The sequence below is a fragment of the Schistocerca nitens genome, chromosome 4, assembly GCF_023898315.1.
Source record: "Schistocerca nitens isolate TAMUIC-IGC-003100 chromosome 4, iqSchNite1.1, whole genome shotgun sequence".
NCBI classification, from domain to species: domain Eukaryota; kingdom Metazoa; phylum Arthropoda; class Insecta; order Orthoptera; family Acrididae; genus Schistocerca; species Schistocerca nitens.
In genome coordinates this window covers 647291891-647310044 of record NC_064617.1, presented here as the reverse complement: position 1 = coordinate 647310044, position 18154 = coordinate 647291891, and the positions used below count along the sequence as shown (strand labels likewise).

At 37.6% G+C, this 18154-nt stretch overlaps 1 protein-coding gene across 4 annotated transcripts in view; it reads right to left on the bottom strand.

Moving 5' to 3' along the window:
- Positions 1 to 569: 569 nt before the first annotated feature.
- The window catches only part of LOC126251523 (glycerol-3-phosphate acyltransferase 1, mitochondrial), a 386686-nt gene continuing 369101 nt past the window's right edge, over positions 570 to 18154 (bottom strand). For all 4 annotated transcript variants that reach the window (XM_049952007.1, XM_049952006.1, XM_049952008.1 and 1 more), the window contains 2 exons: positions 15858 to 16050; positions 570 to 1142 (listed from right to left, as the gene is read on the bottom strand). In XM_049952007.1, the coding sequence (XP_049807964.1) occupies positions 961 to 1142; positions 15858 to 16050 (375 nt within the window). In that variant the 3' untranslated portion in view covers positions 570 to 960. The remainder of the gene's footprint in view (positions 1143 to 15857; positions 16051 to 18154) is intronic.

The following is an 18154-nucleotide window of genomic DNA, read 5'->3' as shown; positions in this document are numbered from 1 at the left end:
CCTTTTTATTTTTGAAGGATATCACATTCAATAACCATGGATTATCTACTGCAGTTGTGCCACTTCTAAAATTGTATCACTTGCTACTGAAAGTCACTAAGTCCATAAGTACATCATGGATGTCTAAATCACAAACATGTTGCAACAGGTTTCTCTGCATGGTCATGAATTTTAATTATTTCTTCTGCTTTATACTGAAGGATGTAGATGTAAGATAACCTTCATTAAGAGAATAGCTATTAAATCACAATGTGACTGCAGTGTGTTTACCCAGTTTTAAATAATTTCTGACGTTATGCTGTCAAAATTGGTGCTATTATCTGCCACTGAACAGCTAAGTTTTATGTATACATGAGTGTAAGAATATACCACTGCAAATACCACCTCAGTGTTCATTTTAATGTGTTGCAAGCATGAAAGTGTCAACACCATATGTCCATTTGTTTAGATGAAAATATAAAAATAGCGAGTCTCCTGTTATCAAAAATAATGTCACTATTTTTGAAACAGTAATGAGTTGATCAATGAACGAAACAGTGAAGATAATTAATCCCGTTACCACACACAACTACAAACAAAATATAAACTTTATTGTACTGTATTTAAAATTATTCTAAGTATGTACAACTGTGAGAACTCTCACAAAATAGATGCCACTGAGGACAATTATTTTACATTATTTCATTCTCTAAGAATACGTATCTCAGATACAGGACTTTTTCCATTAAAGCTGCAGAATCTGCAATCAATAATGGATTTTATAGCAGAAAATCAAGTCTAATAATCTGCAAAAATTATATCTATGGTTGTGTATGTACAACAATTTCTTGATTTTACATATCATCAGGGAAAGTAAAACCTAGATGACAATGGGCAAAGGAGGAAAAGTAAAGAACCTTAATTGAACTGAACAGTTTTGAATCACTGTAATGGATACACTGCACAAACGTGATGCTAAGTTCATCTCTTGATGATCCTGAATTTTTGAATCTTGTCAAAAATTTTCTGCACTTGATGTTCGGAATCAAATTCTTCTTTCAAATAATATAATTTGATTTTTTCTTGTGTATGGCACTCCAGCAGACCCCAATGTTCAAACAACTTAAGCGAATTCTTCACAGGTTCAACAGACAAACTTTCCTCTGAAAGAAAATGGAGCCAGCATTACAATTACATACAACAGTATGTAAATAAAAATAAACCACTTTGGAGGGGGAGAGGGGAGAGGACAAAAGGAATAACAAATAAATCAGAATAAAAGGCTTGCAAATATTTGCAAGACACACTTTGTACACACGGAAGCTTTTTAAGTCATGATTCCCCCTCTCAAGAAGAAGAAAGAAAAAAAGACTTAACACCACAAGAGTCAAAATAAAATAAAAACAGTGAAGGGTGTATACATTAATCGAAACTGATTTTTTCCTTTCTTCACAAAGACTGATCTCCTGTTTACCAAAATGAATGGAATAGCACTGTAGTACCGATGAACCAACCCTGGTGGAAACTGTGTGTGACTCTTGATGAAATGAGAGTGTGCCAACAGATTAATGGGGAGAACTAGAGTGAAACCACTTCCTTCATCACCTCTCTTCCATCACCACCCCATTATTATCCGGAACCTTGTTTTCCACTACAGATACCTTCTCCCTATCTGCAAACATGCCCTTGGCCTTGCTGCCATTAAGCACTATTATGACTCCCAATGTCGTGCTGACTCCAAACATGCCACTTTATAGAATGATCAACTAAATCCTAACCTATGACTACAACTACAAATCCACAAAACACCCAAACTGTTTGTGAGCCTTTCAAGACACCCTTCCAGAAACCTAAATCCCTTATCTGGTTATGCAGGTAACAACTTCATGATCTGAAACCAAAGCCAAGATCCTGTACCATCATTCCTCCACAGTCTCCTTCACACCATCTCTACTGCCTGTTCATCTGCTTCTCCTTAGCTCAGCATGCCACCTCCTTGGACATAGACTACCACCTCTCTGATGGCATAAAAACCTCCATCCAAATCAAAACCCCCATCAACGATATCTCCACAAAGAGAACTGTCATATCTTCCACACTAAAAAGTTTATCTCTATGGACCTATAGCTACAAGGTGGGGCAGCATGGACTCGATGAGTGAATTGTAAAAATATCCAACAAAGATAATTTAAAAAGGTTTTTGCTTCTGAAAACTAAATGTAATGCCTTTTGCATTAGGTTTTTTAAAATTATATCAATCAGGTGATGACCTTGGCAAGCGATGCACATATCGAGTCATTCAAAAATGTTTTTCAAAACTTTTCTCAGCATATCTTGTGTTATTCCAGCAATGACTTCTGTAACGGCCCTCTTAAGAGCTTTCAAGGTACTTTGTTGAACTTTGTAAACATCTGCTTTGAGGTATCCCAAAAGGAAAAAAAATCACAGGGGCTTAAAACCAGGAAGCAAGGGGGGCATGGAATGGCCCCTTGTCAGGAGATCAGGAGGCTGGGAAACTCTATTCTCGCAGAATTTGGCATGAACAATAGGCAATATGAGGCATGGCACAATCCTGTTGAAACCAAAAGGCTTCTGAGTCATATTCCTCACCATACTCTTCCATTTTGGGGGGTAAAAGTTTCTCCAGCATCTCACAATAGTGCCCAGAATTCACAGTAACAGTTGCACCTCGAGATTCAAAAAAGTAAGGCCCCATAATGCCTATGGAGGATGTAGCACACCAAACTGTCACTTTGGGGCTGTGCAGAGCTCTTTGGTGAAGTTCACGAGGGTTTTCACTTGCCCAGCAGTGAAAATTTTGCTTATTTACTGAGCCAGATAGGTGAAAATGTGCTTCATCACTAGACCACAGAATAGTGTCGGATTGCACAGAGACTAAGACTGCATTGCAAGCATCTGTACATTTCACCCAGTCTTATGGACTAAGTTCTTGAACAACCATCAACTTGTATGGGTGTAAGTGAAAGTCAGAGTGTAAAATTCACCTTACAGTTCTGGACGATATCCCAAGAGCAACAGCACGTTTCTGCACTTAGTGCAATGGAGACTATTCAATGGATGCTCTCACTGCCATGTTGTTTTCAGGTGTCCTCAAACTTTAAGGCTGGCCAGCTGGTCTTCTAGGACATGCACATACTGTCAGTCTAACACTAGTAATCCATTTCCTAATTGTTTTTGGCATCAGGAACCCTGTCATGACAATTCAAACCAAACTGCCTACGAAAAATCCTCTTCATTGACGCCACACTATAATTGTTTTTAACAAATGTGTTATGATAAAGCCTCGATGCTCATCAGACCATGGCACATAGAAGGGAGTGCACACCTCCAGTACATTGCAGTCTTACCAATGGTGTAACATAAGGGCATACCTTCCAAGCATAATCCATAACAGATTTCTCAAGCCACATTGACACATGTCCCTAAATTTTTAACCATGTTCACAAACCAGCTGCCCATACACCCTTGCCACATGGAGCATATTTCTATGAAAGAACCAGGTGCTACACCTGTGCACCTATCCAGCACATCCTATTCCAGTATTCTCACACACACATCCTTTCATCAGAAGCAGTACCACCTGTAACACAATCATATTGTATGCCACCGTTGGTCTAACTTCACAAACTTATGTGGGAATGATGATCAGCCAGCCATTCTGTTTGCTATTTCTTACTTCCCTTGTTCTATCTTATGCACAGCTTCTACAGCTGTTTCCTCAGTACCACTGTTAAATAATTGCCCTTTTCATTTATTTAGTTATAATACATATATAATTAAATAATGCCTGTCATTCATATTTCTGATTTCCCGTGTGCCGAATTTGTTATTTTCTAGATTTGTTTCTATTTCACTTTGAATCTTTCTACTCTATCAATTGAAATTATAAAGTGGTTTAAGATGACCACACAGCCTGTATGTTGTCATTGAACAGTCAGTTTCAGTTTTAGTTCCATCTGGTTCATGTCAAGTCCATTTTCTATTTGCTGTCTTCAGAAAGAATGGGTTAAAGACAAAACACTGTTCCTCTTGACAATAAGCACAGAGATTTTTCTCTAGTGTCACACCCAAAGTTTACCACTAAAGAAACTTCTCTTAATTCTTGTTCAATTTTTCCATTAAAATTCCTATTACCATAGTTATAATTGTATAGATAAAAAAATGTGGCAACAAGAGAAAATGCATAGAAAAGATAAGGAAATGTGCAAGCTTCCGGAGCCAGTGGTTCCTTCTTCTGGCAGAAGGGTTTTAGGGGAAGGACTGGTAAGGTTACCAGATGGACAGAGTTACGGAAAAGTCACCCAGAGCTCTGGGTTAGGGGACACCTGTTGGACAGAATGAGAATGAAACTCTGGTTGGTGGGGTCTGCACTGGATGAGATCTGAAAACCTGAGGGCTTAAAGGTGGATGATAGTGTAATAAGCAAGATAGAATTTACTGACAAAACATAGTGCAATAGTTAATAACAATGGCAAGTTAAGTGCATTGTATGTGGTAGACAGCTGAGGTGGGCACGGATGTGGTGGTTGGTGGTGGTGTATGTGTGTGTGTGTGTGTGTGTGTGTGTGTGTGGGGATAGACACGTCAGAAAAGAGAAAACTAAACGGGAGTGAAGAAAGGAATAGCTACTGAAAAGAAATGCAGTGACCAAAGAAATTAATGTAAATTAAGGAAATGTGAACGGCAAGAACCAAGAGCATGTTGTAACATCAGTTCCCACCTGTGCAGTTATGAGAAACTGATATTGGATGGGGAGCAGGGAATCAAGATGTCACAAGTGGTGAAACACGCACAGAGGTCACGACTGTCATGTTACAAGGCATGCTCTCCCTTTTATAGTATATGTTTTGCCAGTTACAGGGCTGGTATAGGTGGCGGTAGGATGGTGCATAGGGCAAGCCTTACAGATCGTCTCGTACCTGTGCCCAATCCCGCCACACACCTTGCCCGTTACCTTTGATGCCATCTCCCTCTATACCAACATTCCCCATGTACACACACCTGATACCAAACCTTTCCTGCTCAATTTCTTCAATTTTACACTTATGAGCAACTACTTTATCTTTGAGAAGCAGAAATACAAACAGATCAGGAGGACAGCCATGGGAACCAGGATGGCTCCTCACTATCCCAACCTTTTCATGGATTGCTTGGAGTGGGCTTTTCTGGGCTCTGTTAGCCTTCAGCCCTTGGTTTGGTTCAGAGAAATTGATGATCTCTTTGCTATATGGACTCATGATGAGCCTGACTTCTTAAGATTCTTCCCAATTAAACTTCAGAGGGTTCTATTTCGAATCAAATGGCCCCTTATATGTATCATATAACAACTGACAGGACAAGATATATTGTATTTACATTACTAGTCAGAAATGCATAATACAAAAATTAATACATTGCAAATAGAGTATTTATGTAAACCTCAACATCCTCCTCACCCTGTTTAACCTACAGCGGGATGACCAGTTGCACCAGACAAGTAACATTTCTTTCATACGGAGTTTGAAGAATTAAGGTCTGCACCATTCCATCTCTCCCTGCTCTCGTTTCCATAATGCGGACTCTCTTCCACATATGTCTTGGTCGCTTATCCTCTTGTAAGGGCACAATGTCTCCCATTCTATATTTAACCCATTTCTTGTTCGGATACTGAAATTCATGAAAGTTTCTTAATTCTAACAAATATTTTTTCTGCCATCTATTCATAAAATCATTTTGCAATTTTTTTCATAGCTTTGCTTCTCTTCACAGATCCTTAAGTGTACTAGGTTTAGGACCTGTGGGTATTACAGTTAATCATTCTCCTGTTAAGAAACAGCTTGGTGTCAGTGCATCTGATTCCCCATGTGCAATTGGTCATGAGTTGTTGGTGGCTTCCATTTCTATTAATAAAGTCCTGAGTGTTTCTACATCTATTAGTGATTTTCCCAGATTCTTCCAGAGGCAGCGTTTTGTATTTCCTACCATGCATTCCCACCAGCCTTCCCACCAAGCTGTCCGTGGTAGAATAAACTTCCCACAGACACCTTGGTGAGCAAAGTGCTGGCTGAGCCTTGCTTCTCCGAAGAAATGTGCAATGTCTTTCAATTCTGTATTGCTGCTTGAAACATTTTTTGCGTTATCTGAATAAATAGTAACTGGTAGTCTTCCTCTTGTAGTAGATCTTTGGAGGCCATCAAAAGTCTATCTGTGCTACATCTGATATGAGTTTGAGTTGGAGAGCTCTTGTAGTAGTAGCACATGTAAATAGTAACATATAACATTTTTGTAACAAGTTGCCGACTTTGACAGAAGGTGGTCCTGCACAATCTAAGCCTGTTACTGCAAATGGTGTAGTGAATTTAATGCGGTCAGGTGTTAGAGGAGGTTCTGTCTCGCATCTTCGGGCACTTTTGGCTATCTTACAAGGGGGACACGTGTATGACTCCTTTTACTGTTTGTCTTCCCCTTCAAACCCAATATTCATTCTGTAATTCAGCTAATACTACAACAGTTCCTAAATGGTGTAAGAGTGCATGAGTCTGTCAAATAAGTAACTTCGTGAGTGGATGAGAACCTTGTAAGAGTATTGGATCTTTTTCCAGTACATTCAAGATCGGAAAATGAAGTCATACTCCAAGTTGTATGAGACCATCTTGAAGAAACAGGTTTAATGTTTTATCTTTCATTTCACTTGAAACTCTGTCTTGTTTTTAAGTGGGTGGTATTCCACTGGAAAGCTTTCCTGCTGAGCCATCTGTATTCAACTTTGTTTTGCTTACTCTAGTTCATGAGCAGTGAATTAACCCTTTATCTTTTCTGGATGTGGAACATTATGGATTAAACGGAGAATCCATGCCATTATGTGCAACAATTTCTAATAAGAACTGTATTTTGATGCGTCAATGGGACACACCCACGTGTTAATAGCTAAGACTTGTTTGAACATCTTTTGTGTGTTTAGTAATGGGTCACAAGAGATTTGTTGTTGAGGCCAACTTTGGGTTGAGGTTTATGAGTTAGCCATGGAAGCTTATGCCACCACAGCATGGAAGACTGTAATTTCTCTATCAACGTTCCATGTGGTAGCAAATCTCACAGATTGTCTTTGGTAGGGCAGTGTCTCTACCGTGATGGCATTAAAATTTCATCACTTTCCATTACTCTATTAGCAACAAACATATTCCAGAGATTTGGATTGCTTCATATCCAGCCAAGTGCCATAAGGAATTGCTGCACATTATTGTGTTTGTAATGTTAAATAAATCTGGCAGCCTGGCAGAAATATCTCAGAAGGCGTGAATTCAATGGGGCAGCTAGTAATTCCAGCCGTGGAAGCATTACCCTTTTGATAGAAGAAACTCTGCAACTAAACAGACAAATGTATTCTTGGTATCGTACGATTGAATGTACAGCACTGCTCCATATGTCCTTTCTGAGACATCACAAAAAATGTGAATTTGTGAAATTTGCAGTTTTTTGACCGTGCATGCCTATCATCTAAGTACTATCAATGATTGCAGATGAGTGAGTCGTAATGTCCAAAACATCTATACAGGGGCTAAATCTGGAGGTAAGATCTCATCCCCATGTATGCCTTTACACCATGTACCTCGAAAGAGGATTTTTCCTGTTAAGGATATTGGTGAAAAGATGCCAAGAGGATCATAAAATTTCGCTGTCGTGTGCAGTAATTGAGCATTAGTTGTGAGTCCATTTTCTAATTTATTGGTAATGAGATGGTGATCGAAGAGGACTGAATCTGATTCCAGTTGGTTGGTTGACTTGGGAGAGGGGACCAAACAGCAAGGTCATTGGTCCCAGTGGGTTAAGTAAGGATGGCGAAAGAAGTTGGCCATGCCCTTCCAAGGGAACCATCCCAGCAATGTGACTTAAGAAAATCACACAATCAGGATGGCTGGACGCAGATTTGAACCGTCATCCGCCCGAATGAGAGTCCAGTGTGCTAACCACTGCGCCAACTTGCCAGATCCTGATTCCGTATCCCAGTTGATGCCTAAGGCTGTGTTATGTTCTGTAACTGATCACCCTTCTGTTTTTCATATGCCCTTTAGTATATTAGAAATTGTAGCCCATTCTGCCACTGGACATTTTACTTGTTACAACAGATCTGTCACCTGTTATTACACAGATGTGACCATATTTTCATCCTCATAGCTAGCAACAAAGTCGCCCAGAAAAGAGGTTTTGTATATAAGTTCTACTGCAACAGGATTAATGTATTTAAACCTTACAGCCAATTCATGCAATGCTGCAGATAGCAGAAATAGGCTGCATGTGAAGCCAAAAGGTAAATGTGTAAATCTATAAATTATAGTATCTTGAAATAAATTAAGGTTGACAGTATTTCAGGCAACAAATTCAGTCCTGAATTTAGTGTGTCATTAAATGACAGTGAATCATTTTCTCGTGATGAAGCATCAAACACAATTCTCCATTTTGTAATTCCCAGACTTAAAGCAACACCCTGTGAGTAATACATTTCACGAAAATGAATGTTACTAGAAAATTTTCTTTGAAATGAAGTAAAACATCTTTTTGCATTGCAAGGATTTGAATAAAGGATCATATCTTTCTTTCTTAGTAATGAAACTACCATCTTGTCTTCCGTCATTTGGAACCTATCATGGAGGTTCAGCAAAATAGCAGCCTGTTTCAGAAAGAGTGATCGTTCTTGTTGTTCTTTCATTCCCATCAATTCTAAGTCCCAGAAGCAGCGCATTTATGTTACTAGTCAGAGATATAAAAAACAAAGATTAATACACTACAAAGAGAGTATTTATTTAACCCTCAACAGCTGCTTTCCTTGAAGCTGGCCTCATCCTCACCAAATGTCAGCTATACACTTCTGTTTATATTAGACCTACTAACAAACAACAGATCTATATTTTGACAGTCACCATCCATTCCACATCAAATGTTCACTCCCATACAGCCTTGGCATTCAAGGAAAACCTATTTTTTCTGATGCAGACCAATCAGTACTATCCTGGTCTTCAATGTATTAATCAGCTAATTTTTTAAAATTGTTAATCAGCACTTTGACAAGACTAAGACTCCCTACTGTCATCTTTTGAAATGAGGTTAATTCTGTCCGACATTTTGCACACCACATCTACAATAGCTTTTCGTTACTCCTCCAATCTCCGCAAAATCCTGGTCAGACACTATGCTCCTTCTGCTCCCATTTCCCTGCCCTATGGCTTCTACCCCGTGACCGTCCCTGCTGAAAAACATGCCCTATGCACTCTCCTATCACCACTTACACCAACCTTGTGCCTGACAAACCTCAGTGCCTAATTCACCTCATGTGGAATCTGCTTCTCCCTCGACACCAGTTTCTTGAACTACGCCGGTGGGAACTAGGGTTACAGCATGTCCTTGGTTCATCTACCTGGCTTAATTTAATTTCTTCAGGCTAAGCACTTCTTTTCAGTAACTCTTTCTTACGTCACTCCCTTTTCATTTCCTTGTTTCCTGTATCTTTTATTTTCTCATGTGTCACCCCCACCCCCTGCCATCTACCATGTATAATGCACTTAGCTTTCTGCTCTTATTACCTTTTTCACAATGTTTTGTCAATAACTTCTGTCTTGCTTATTTCCTTATCCTCCACCTTTAAGCACTCAAGTTTACAGATCTCATCCTATGCAGTCCTCGACAGTCAGTCTTTCCTTCTTGCCCTGTGTGGTGTGGCTCCCATGACGCAGGCTCCTGCGTGACTCTCCCATAACTCTCCCTATTTCCTAAGCCTTGCCAGTCCTTTTCCTTCATCCCTCTTCCTTCCCCTTCAACCCTTCTGCCAGAAGGCACCACTGGCTCCAAAAACTTATTTATTTCCTTATTTTTTATATGCATTTGCTCCTGCTGCCCCTTGTTGAGTAGATTTTTTTATTCATAAAATTATATTACACTTTTCAAAAACATATTTTTTTCACTGATATATACCACAATAACTGATGTTCCCAGGAATAGAGAAAGTGACCTTCATGTAATTATAAAATTATAACTGACTATGATTTTATCAACCAGGGTATGTTCTTCCACTTAGTTTTGTTTCTGCTTTTAACTTACAGTTTCATTTTCTACTATTTACTATATATAGTCTGTTTCATTTCCTACAGATGTAGGAGCCACTCTCAAATTTTGTGCCATTACATAAAAGTTTTTTTTTTCACTGAAACTGCCTTTCATACAAATGCAAGTTAATGATTGATGTGATTTCTACTGATACACGAACTTCATTCAACTTGATTCTGTTACAAGTATTGTATATTTTTAAATTATCGCTGTTACACTGGAATCTCATGTGTTCATTTTCAAATACGAGTTACATAAGGATATTTATTCTGTACATGGTATGTTGACATTTTTACTATGAATGATATTTATATGGTTTTGGAATGACATCTCCTTCTGCCATTTCCATATTTTTTAATGGTTATTTGGTATGGAAGAAATTTCTATTTGTTGTTTTTGTGTATTCCTACAGTTTGGTTGGCTCAGTTTTGTTTCTGCTGTTAGCAAACAAACATCCAATTTATGTTGAACCCACACTGACTGTGATGCAAATTCATTTTTTTAAATTTTATTTACACGTCAAGTTCTCTAAGATAAAATTGAGGACCAAATCTACAACATCATGGAACATGCCAATACAGGAAATTACAACATAAAAGTAATAACAGATAAAAATAAAATGTTTATGAACCCAAAAAAAGTCAATCCATACATTTAAGTACACACAATCAACAATACAATAAGACTCAGGTTACTTTTTCAAGGAAATCTCAACAGAATAGAAGGAGTGACCCGTTAGGGAACTCCTCAGTTTCGATTTGGAAGCACTTTCGAAATCGACTGACAGCTTTTTGAAAATGGATGCAGCAGTATACTGCACACCTTCCTGCACAAGAATTGAGGAAATCCGATCCAAATGCAGGTTTGATTTCTGCTAAATTTAACTGAGTGAAAGCTGCTTATTCTTGGGAATAAGCTAATACTGTTAACAAGAAATTACAGTAAGGAATATATATACTGAGAGGCCAATGTCAAAATACTCAGACTTGTGAACAGAGGCTGACAAGAGTTTTGTGGCCTTACACCACTTATTGCCCGAACTTACCCATTTCTGAGCCAAAAATATTCTTTTAGAATTGGAAGAGTTATCCCAGAATACACTACCATGCGGCATAAGTGAAGAAAATAACCAAAGGAGACTAATTTTTGCATTGAACGATCACTCACTTCAGATACTATTTGAATAATAAAAATGGCAGCATTAAGTCTTTGAACAAGATCCTGAATGTGGGCTTTCCACAACAGTTTACTATCTATCAGAATAACAAGAAATTTGAACTTTTCAGTTTCATTGATCATAAGCCCATTCTAAGAAATTAAAATGTCAGGTTTTGTTGAATTGCGTGTTAGAAACTGTAAAAACTGAGCCTTACTGTGATTTAGCATTAGTTTATTTTCTACAAGCCATGAACTTAGGTCATGGACTACACTATTTGAAACTGAACCAATGTTGCACACAACATCCTTTACTACCAAGCTAGTGTTATCAGCAAACAGAAATATTTTAGAGTTGCCCAAAATAATATCATTTATATAAATAAGGAACAGGAGCGGCCCCAACACTGATCCCTGGGCAACCCCCACTTGACAGTACCCCACTCACACCCCACATTACAACCATTCCCAACATTGTGAATAATGACTTTCGCTCTCTGTTGCTATTTTGTGAGCTACTCTTGGTATTTTATAATGGTCCAACTTCTGGAGCAATATTTTGTCATCAACACAATCAAATGCCTTAGTTAAATTAAAAAAAAATATGCCTAGCATTCAAAACATTTTATTTAACCCATCCAGTACCTCACAGAAAAAAGAGAATATAGCATTTTCAGTTGTTAAATGACTTCTAAAGCCGAACTTGTGATATAAAATAATCAATTTTCCTTACATACACAGCCTTTTCAATAACTTTAGCAAACACTGATGGCATAGAAATAGGTCTAAAATTGTCTACATTATCCTATTCTCCCTTTTGTAAAGTGGCTTTACTGCTGAGTACTTTAATCACTCAGGAAACTGACAATTCCTAAAGGAAAAATTACAAATATAGCTAAATACAGGGCTAACATGTGCGGTGCAGTACTTTAATATTCTGCTAGGCACTCCATCATAACCACTAGAGTCCTCAGTCTTCAGTGATTTAATTACTGACTCAATCGCCCTCTTGTATGTATCACAGAGGAGTATTTAAGACATCAATTTCGGAAAGACATTTCCCTGTAGAAGCTAAATTTTTATTAAATTCACCAGCAATGCTAAGAAAATGATTGTTAAATACTGTACATGTACGGTACCCGATTTATCGGTAACAGAAATATTTTTGCTGCGAACTGACTTTATATCGTTGACCTTGTGCTGCTGAGCAGACACTTCCTTCACAACTGACCATATGGTTTTAATTTTATCCTGTGAATTAGCTATTCTCTTTGCATACCACATACTCTTTGCCTTCCTAATAAAATTTTAAGCACCTTACAATAGTGTTTGTAATGGGCTACTGCAGTTTGATTGTTACTACTTCTAACATTTTGATGTAATTCCCGCTTTGTTCTACACAATATCCTTATCCCACTAGTAGCCACGTGGGCTGCCTATTACTGCTAGTACCTTGTTTAGAACGTTCTAATGGAAAGTAACTCTCAAAGCGCATGAGAAGTGTGTTAAGGAAAGTATTATATTTATCATCTATGTTATCGGCACCTGCCTCTCTTGTTCCTTGACAAAGCTTATAAAACTCTCTATTGCTGTTGGATTAACTTTCCGACATAGTTTGTAATTACATGTGACATCTGTTTGAATACAAAAGCCTTTTAGTGTTATAATTTGTGCATCATGGTCTGAAAGGCCATTCACGCTTTTACTAACAGAATGCCCATCTAGTAATGAAGAATGAATAAAAATATTGTCTATGGCTGTGCCACTGTTCCCCTGCACCCTAGTCGGAAAAAAAAACACAGTCTGCATCAGATCATATGAATTTAGGAGATCTAACAACATCCTTTATCTTGCACAATCATATACAAAATTAATACTGAAGTCACCACATATAACTAATTTCTGGTACTTCCTACAAAGTGAATCAAGAACCCTATCAACCTTGAGCAGAAATGCTCTGAAGTAAGAGTTGAGTTTGACTAAACTCAACTGACCCTGCACAAAATTCAAATATCTGTTCAGTGCAGTGCCATGATAGGTCTACGGACTCAAAAGGAAAACTGTTTTTTACGTACATAGCCACTCCCCCATCCTGCAAAGAACTCCTTGAAAAACAAGTCAGTTAATCTGTATCCTAGTAAAGGATATAGAATAGCTTTTACCTAAAATTTTACATGCTGCCATTTTTTACTGAAGTAGTAGGTTTCAACCTTGATTTTGTGTTTTCTGCCAACATTTTTTCCTTGAATATAAAGAGGCTTTTCTAAGGAATTTTTTTGTAGTTTCCTTGTTCATAGATCTGAAGATGGTTGTCACTTACAACTGAAACTACTGATCATACTGCAGTGTAACTGTCTTATATAAATGCAATCTAAACATTAAAACATTTTTGTAAAAGAATTGTTAAATTGTAACATAGATTTACCATTTTTTATCATGTCTATGTTTTTTTCTATACTGGTTCCATCATTACTATCTATTTTCTGAATGATTCCAAGATATGAGCAACTATTAATTTTATTTTATTTTCATAAAATCATACAGTTTCGGTTTATGCCATTTCTGTTTGGATACATTTGTTAGCTCTTTGATCATAAAATATCTTTGACAGCTAGTATCATTTTCAGAACTTTTCATAGCATCTTCGATTTTTTTGTAAATGTATGAGCACATTGTTGCAGCTACTATAGATTTATTTAACCGCTACTACTGGGAATTGCCAGAGAGGTCACTACCCTTATTGGGAGAAAAAAAAAAAAAACTGAACATAGGCATAACAGCCTCACTTTAAAAATTTGTTTTCCAAAACCATTACTACAGAGTGGATGTGAGAATGTCATGTGCTGAAGAGAACTTGACATGCCCTAGCCAATGAATGAACCATCAAATGTGCAGTATATATGGAATGATTGATAAATTATCGGCATGACAATAACAGACAGCAGAATTTCATCTTGAGTGTTAGCACTAGTATGAGGCTCCACTGCATGTGTGACATTGTTTAATACCCCAAGGACTGCAAGTACGTACTTCTTTCTTCCAGACACCACTAATAAAAACGTAACATTTCTGTGATAGTGATCAGCTCATTAATACACTTGGATTGCCACTGACAACACAAAGTTATTTCCTAATTAACCTCACTTCAAATTCTTCTATAATAGTGGACAACTGCAAGTGAGAAAGGTGATTGCCACCTGCAAGTGTACATTATAAATACTGATGGGACGTTAAAACCTAATATTCCTTCCTTTCATTGACAAGTGTAGTACTAAATAAATTTCCAGTGTCATGGACAGAAGACTAATGGTTGATTCCTACTGCTAGGATCTGTTCTCAACAGTTAAAATGCTATATCAAGGAAATATTGACTGTGAAGTGGATGTCAGTTCTGTAATATATTTTTGATTTTTGGGGATAAGCTCCAACTGAAAGCTGCTCGTCCAGATGATGCAAGGAAGTTCAAAACCGCTACTCTGTATACAGATATCACTACACTCTTGCTATACTTATTTGCCTGATATATTGCTACAACTTGTTTGTGGTGCATGTCTAGTGGTCAATACATCTGACACTACACCTCTAAACAGAAGTTGTCCAAAATGCCGTCTACAGAGGCAAATTATCAACCACCATAAATGAATCTGGTAACTCACAGTACTGCTGTGCAGCTTGCAACAAAAGTAATTTGTTCATCTCAGTGGTGAAGCACATATTGGCCCCCTGAATTTGGTCAACAAGGGGAGAATAGCAGAATGGTACACAGTTCTTGTTCACCATGCTGTGCACTAACATCTTGGGATGAATCTCAGACTTTTTCACAGGATTAAATCCTAATTGCCCCCACAGCATTTCATGGACTGAGACCATGTGACACTGTTTAATACATTTGTTGAAAGCGTACATACACCTCAGCAACCGCTTGATGCTATCTTGACGGAGAAGATTCTGTGTTGAACCAGGTTTCATTCTTCTGCTTCCTTCCAGCTCATACTTATCCGCAACACCACAAAACACTTCTACAATTTCTTCATGGAAGAAAAAAATAAAAAAAATATTATGTTACTCAAGAAGTACCCAAAACACTTAGGACATGACAGTCCGTGACAGAAGTGTTGGTAGCTTCCTGTAGAATCTGCACCTCCTAGCACTAGCGCTCGAAAGCAGTAAACCTTATTAGAGTCACACTGGTATGATGAAAAGTCATGATGCCCATCATTAAGAAGTTAATGATGACAGTTGACAACATCTATAGAACAAAACAGATTTAGTATATGTATTGAGGATGACTTCCGGACACTTCTGGGTTTCAGGTATAATTAACAATAAGTCACTTCATAGCCTCTGTAATATTCAGTATTTGCCTAGAGACATAAGTATGGAATTTACATTACACAAAGTAATTCATGGAGTGTAAAATATGCACTAAGTACAAACAGAGACACAGGGCTGGGAGGGACCACAGAGTCATATGCCACTATTTTTATCATGAAAGATTTATCTATAATAGAGCTCAGATTTATCTATAATAGAGCTCTACTCAGTCAACAGCTAAATTACTATGAAGAAAATGATTTGCCATGTTTTTCCAGGTTCCACACAAGTTAAAATCAAGAACAACTTACCATGGAAGCAGTGACCAAGGTCAATCTGTGTTTTGATTTCTGCTAGAATTTCTTGAACCAGTTCCTTCTCGAGCAGTTGCCGGCCTACAAGGCGACTCAGAACTTCTGCACTAATAGCATATGTATCGATCAATGGTCTTAAAAGACCTTCAAAATATCTCAGATGCTCTATGGATTTTGCATCAAGATTTACCTGAAATAAGGCAACAGTAAGAAAAATAGAACTATTACAAGGGCAAAAAAGGAAGCTGGTAGTCTAAGCAACCAACAGAAAAATCACTGTAGTAGATTAGTACATTGTGCAATTAGTTACAGTTGTTTCCACAGCAAATATCATCACATTGTAACTATATGATTTGTTTTTCATTTGATGGGAACATAAATTTATTTTTCTTGTGTTTTGCTGAAAGTTACCACCACAGTGTTCCTATACTTCAATGCTTTTGAGCATGTATATGCATGAGAATATTTGTTTTGCCACAGAAACTGTCACAATGGTATAGGAAGGAAACAGTGGACAATAGGCTAGTTAATTTTTGCTTTGAATTTTCAGCAAAAATTGCCTCGAAGTGTAAGAACTAGGTCTCTCTCCCTCTCTCTCTCTCTCTCTCCCTCTCTCTCTCTCTCTCTCTCTCTCTCTCTCTATCTCACTTTCTAAATAAACAGATGACAATGTTATAATGGAAATGAATTATCTCTCTCTGTACACTGTTGGCAACAATTAGGAAGAACATGAGTTGGGATCAAAAATTCTGTGAAAATGAACTGTTTATAAATACAAGTAAAGCAATGTACATGTGGGTCATTGTTGGAAGAACAATCCACTTGGTAAATACAGTATAGCTTGGTCAAAGCAGAATGTGTATAATTTGGAAATCTGGCCAAACTGTACAAGTATTTCAGTCCCAACACATTCAATACACTGTTATATGCTAGTTTTTTTATATAAATCGGAATGTGATCAACACAGAAATGGAATGCAAATTTTAAGACATAATTAATAATTTTTGTATAATGTGGATAAGACCTTATAGAGTATTACTGTATTACATTATACATTAGTTATTCAGGACTTTACAAGGTTATTCAGGACTTTACAAGGACGCTATTTTTAACACAAATACTGTACAGCCCTGACAACGCTGTTAAATGGTGCAAAACCAAGAAAAGAGGTTTAGCGCAGTGCAACACTGTGGGTGTGGACATCAAACTGTGTTGCTCTGTGCCACAACAAACATGTTATGCACAGTTTCAGTACGACCTAGGACAAGTTTCGCTCATGAGCCCTCTGTTTGTCCATGTTTCTTGTTGTCCATTACTACTGACACATTGCATTACTACTGACACACTGTGGCGTGCCTAAGAACACTCTGCTGCAATCTCCGAGGTGAAAGAGGTGGGTATTGTTCTGTTAAACATTGGTTTTACCCCGTAAGTTCAAGTATTCCAATTTTCTGCCAGTTTCACTCTAAGTGATAACATGATGTTGAACAAGTATTCCAATTTTCTGCCAGTTTCACTCTAAGTGATAACATGATGTTGAACAAAAAGTTTTGTGTGCAAAATACCGTTACATTCAAAATGCAATAAAACACAAATATATGATATTTTGGAAAAAAAGGATAAGATGCAGGATGAATGGATGACAGAGGATGAACAAATGAAAAGAAAGGCGCAGAAGATGTTAAGTGAAGAAATTACCAAGGCAATGTGGGAACAGTTCGTAAATGCATGGGCAAAAAAACTTACCTTTGTCTGGGCCCATGTTGCAGAGTGAGGCTCAAAAGTCACTAAAGTGCTTGGAAATATGGAGTTTGAGGCATCTACAGAAAAAACTATTTTGAACAGGAAATTCAAATAGGTTTTCCTCTTTGATATTTGGTGAAAAATGTGAAATGTAAAGATAATAAGCACGGGAATAATGTGTATGTATACACAACAACAAGTTAGAGTAACAATACAGAAATGCCATATCATTTTATCAGTTAGTGTAATAGTCTAGTGTCCTTCTGTGCAATATACAGTACACAGACATCTACTGTGGAGGAGTGAATATATGTAAATATGTGCGCAATTACAGATTTATACTTTTGTGCATGATACCTGACAAATTTTATGTAGCCTAGCGAGTTCTGTGTAATCCAGGAATTTGTACAATTTGGAAAATCATTTTAGTACCTGGCGATTCCATGTTGAAAAATTTTTACTGTATTACATCATCCTTGAAAATTCAGCCTTGCAGTGAACAGAGAAACATATTAAAAAAGGACAAAAGTAGGCAGGGCACACCATCTCCT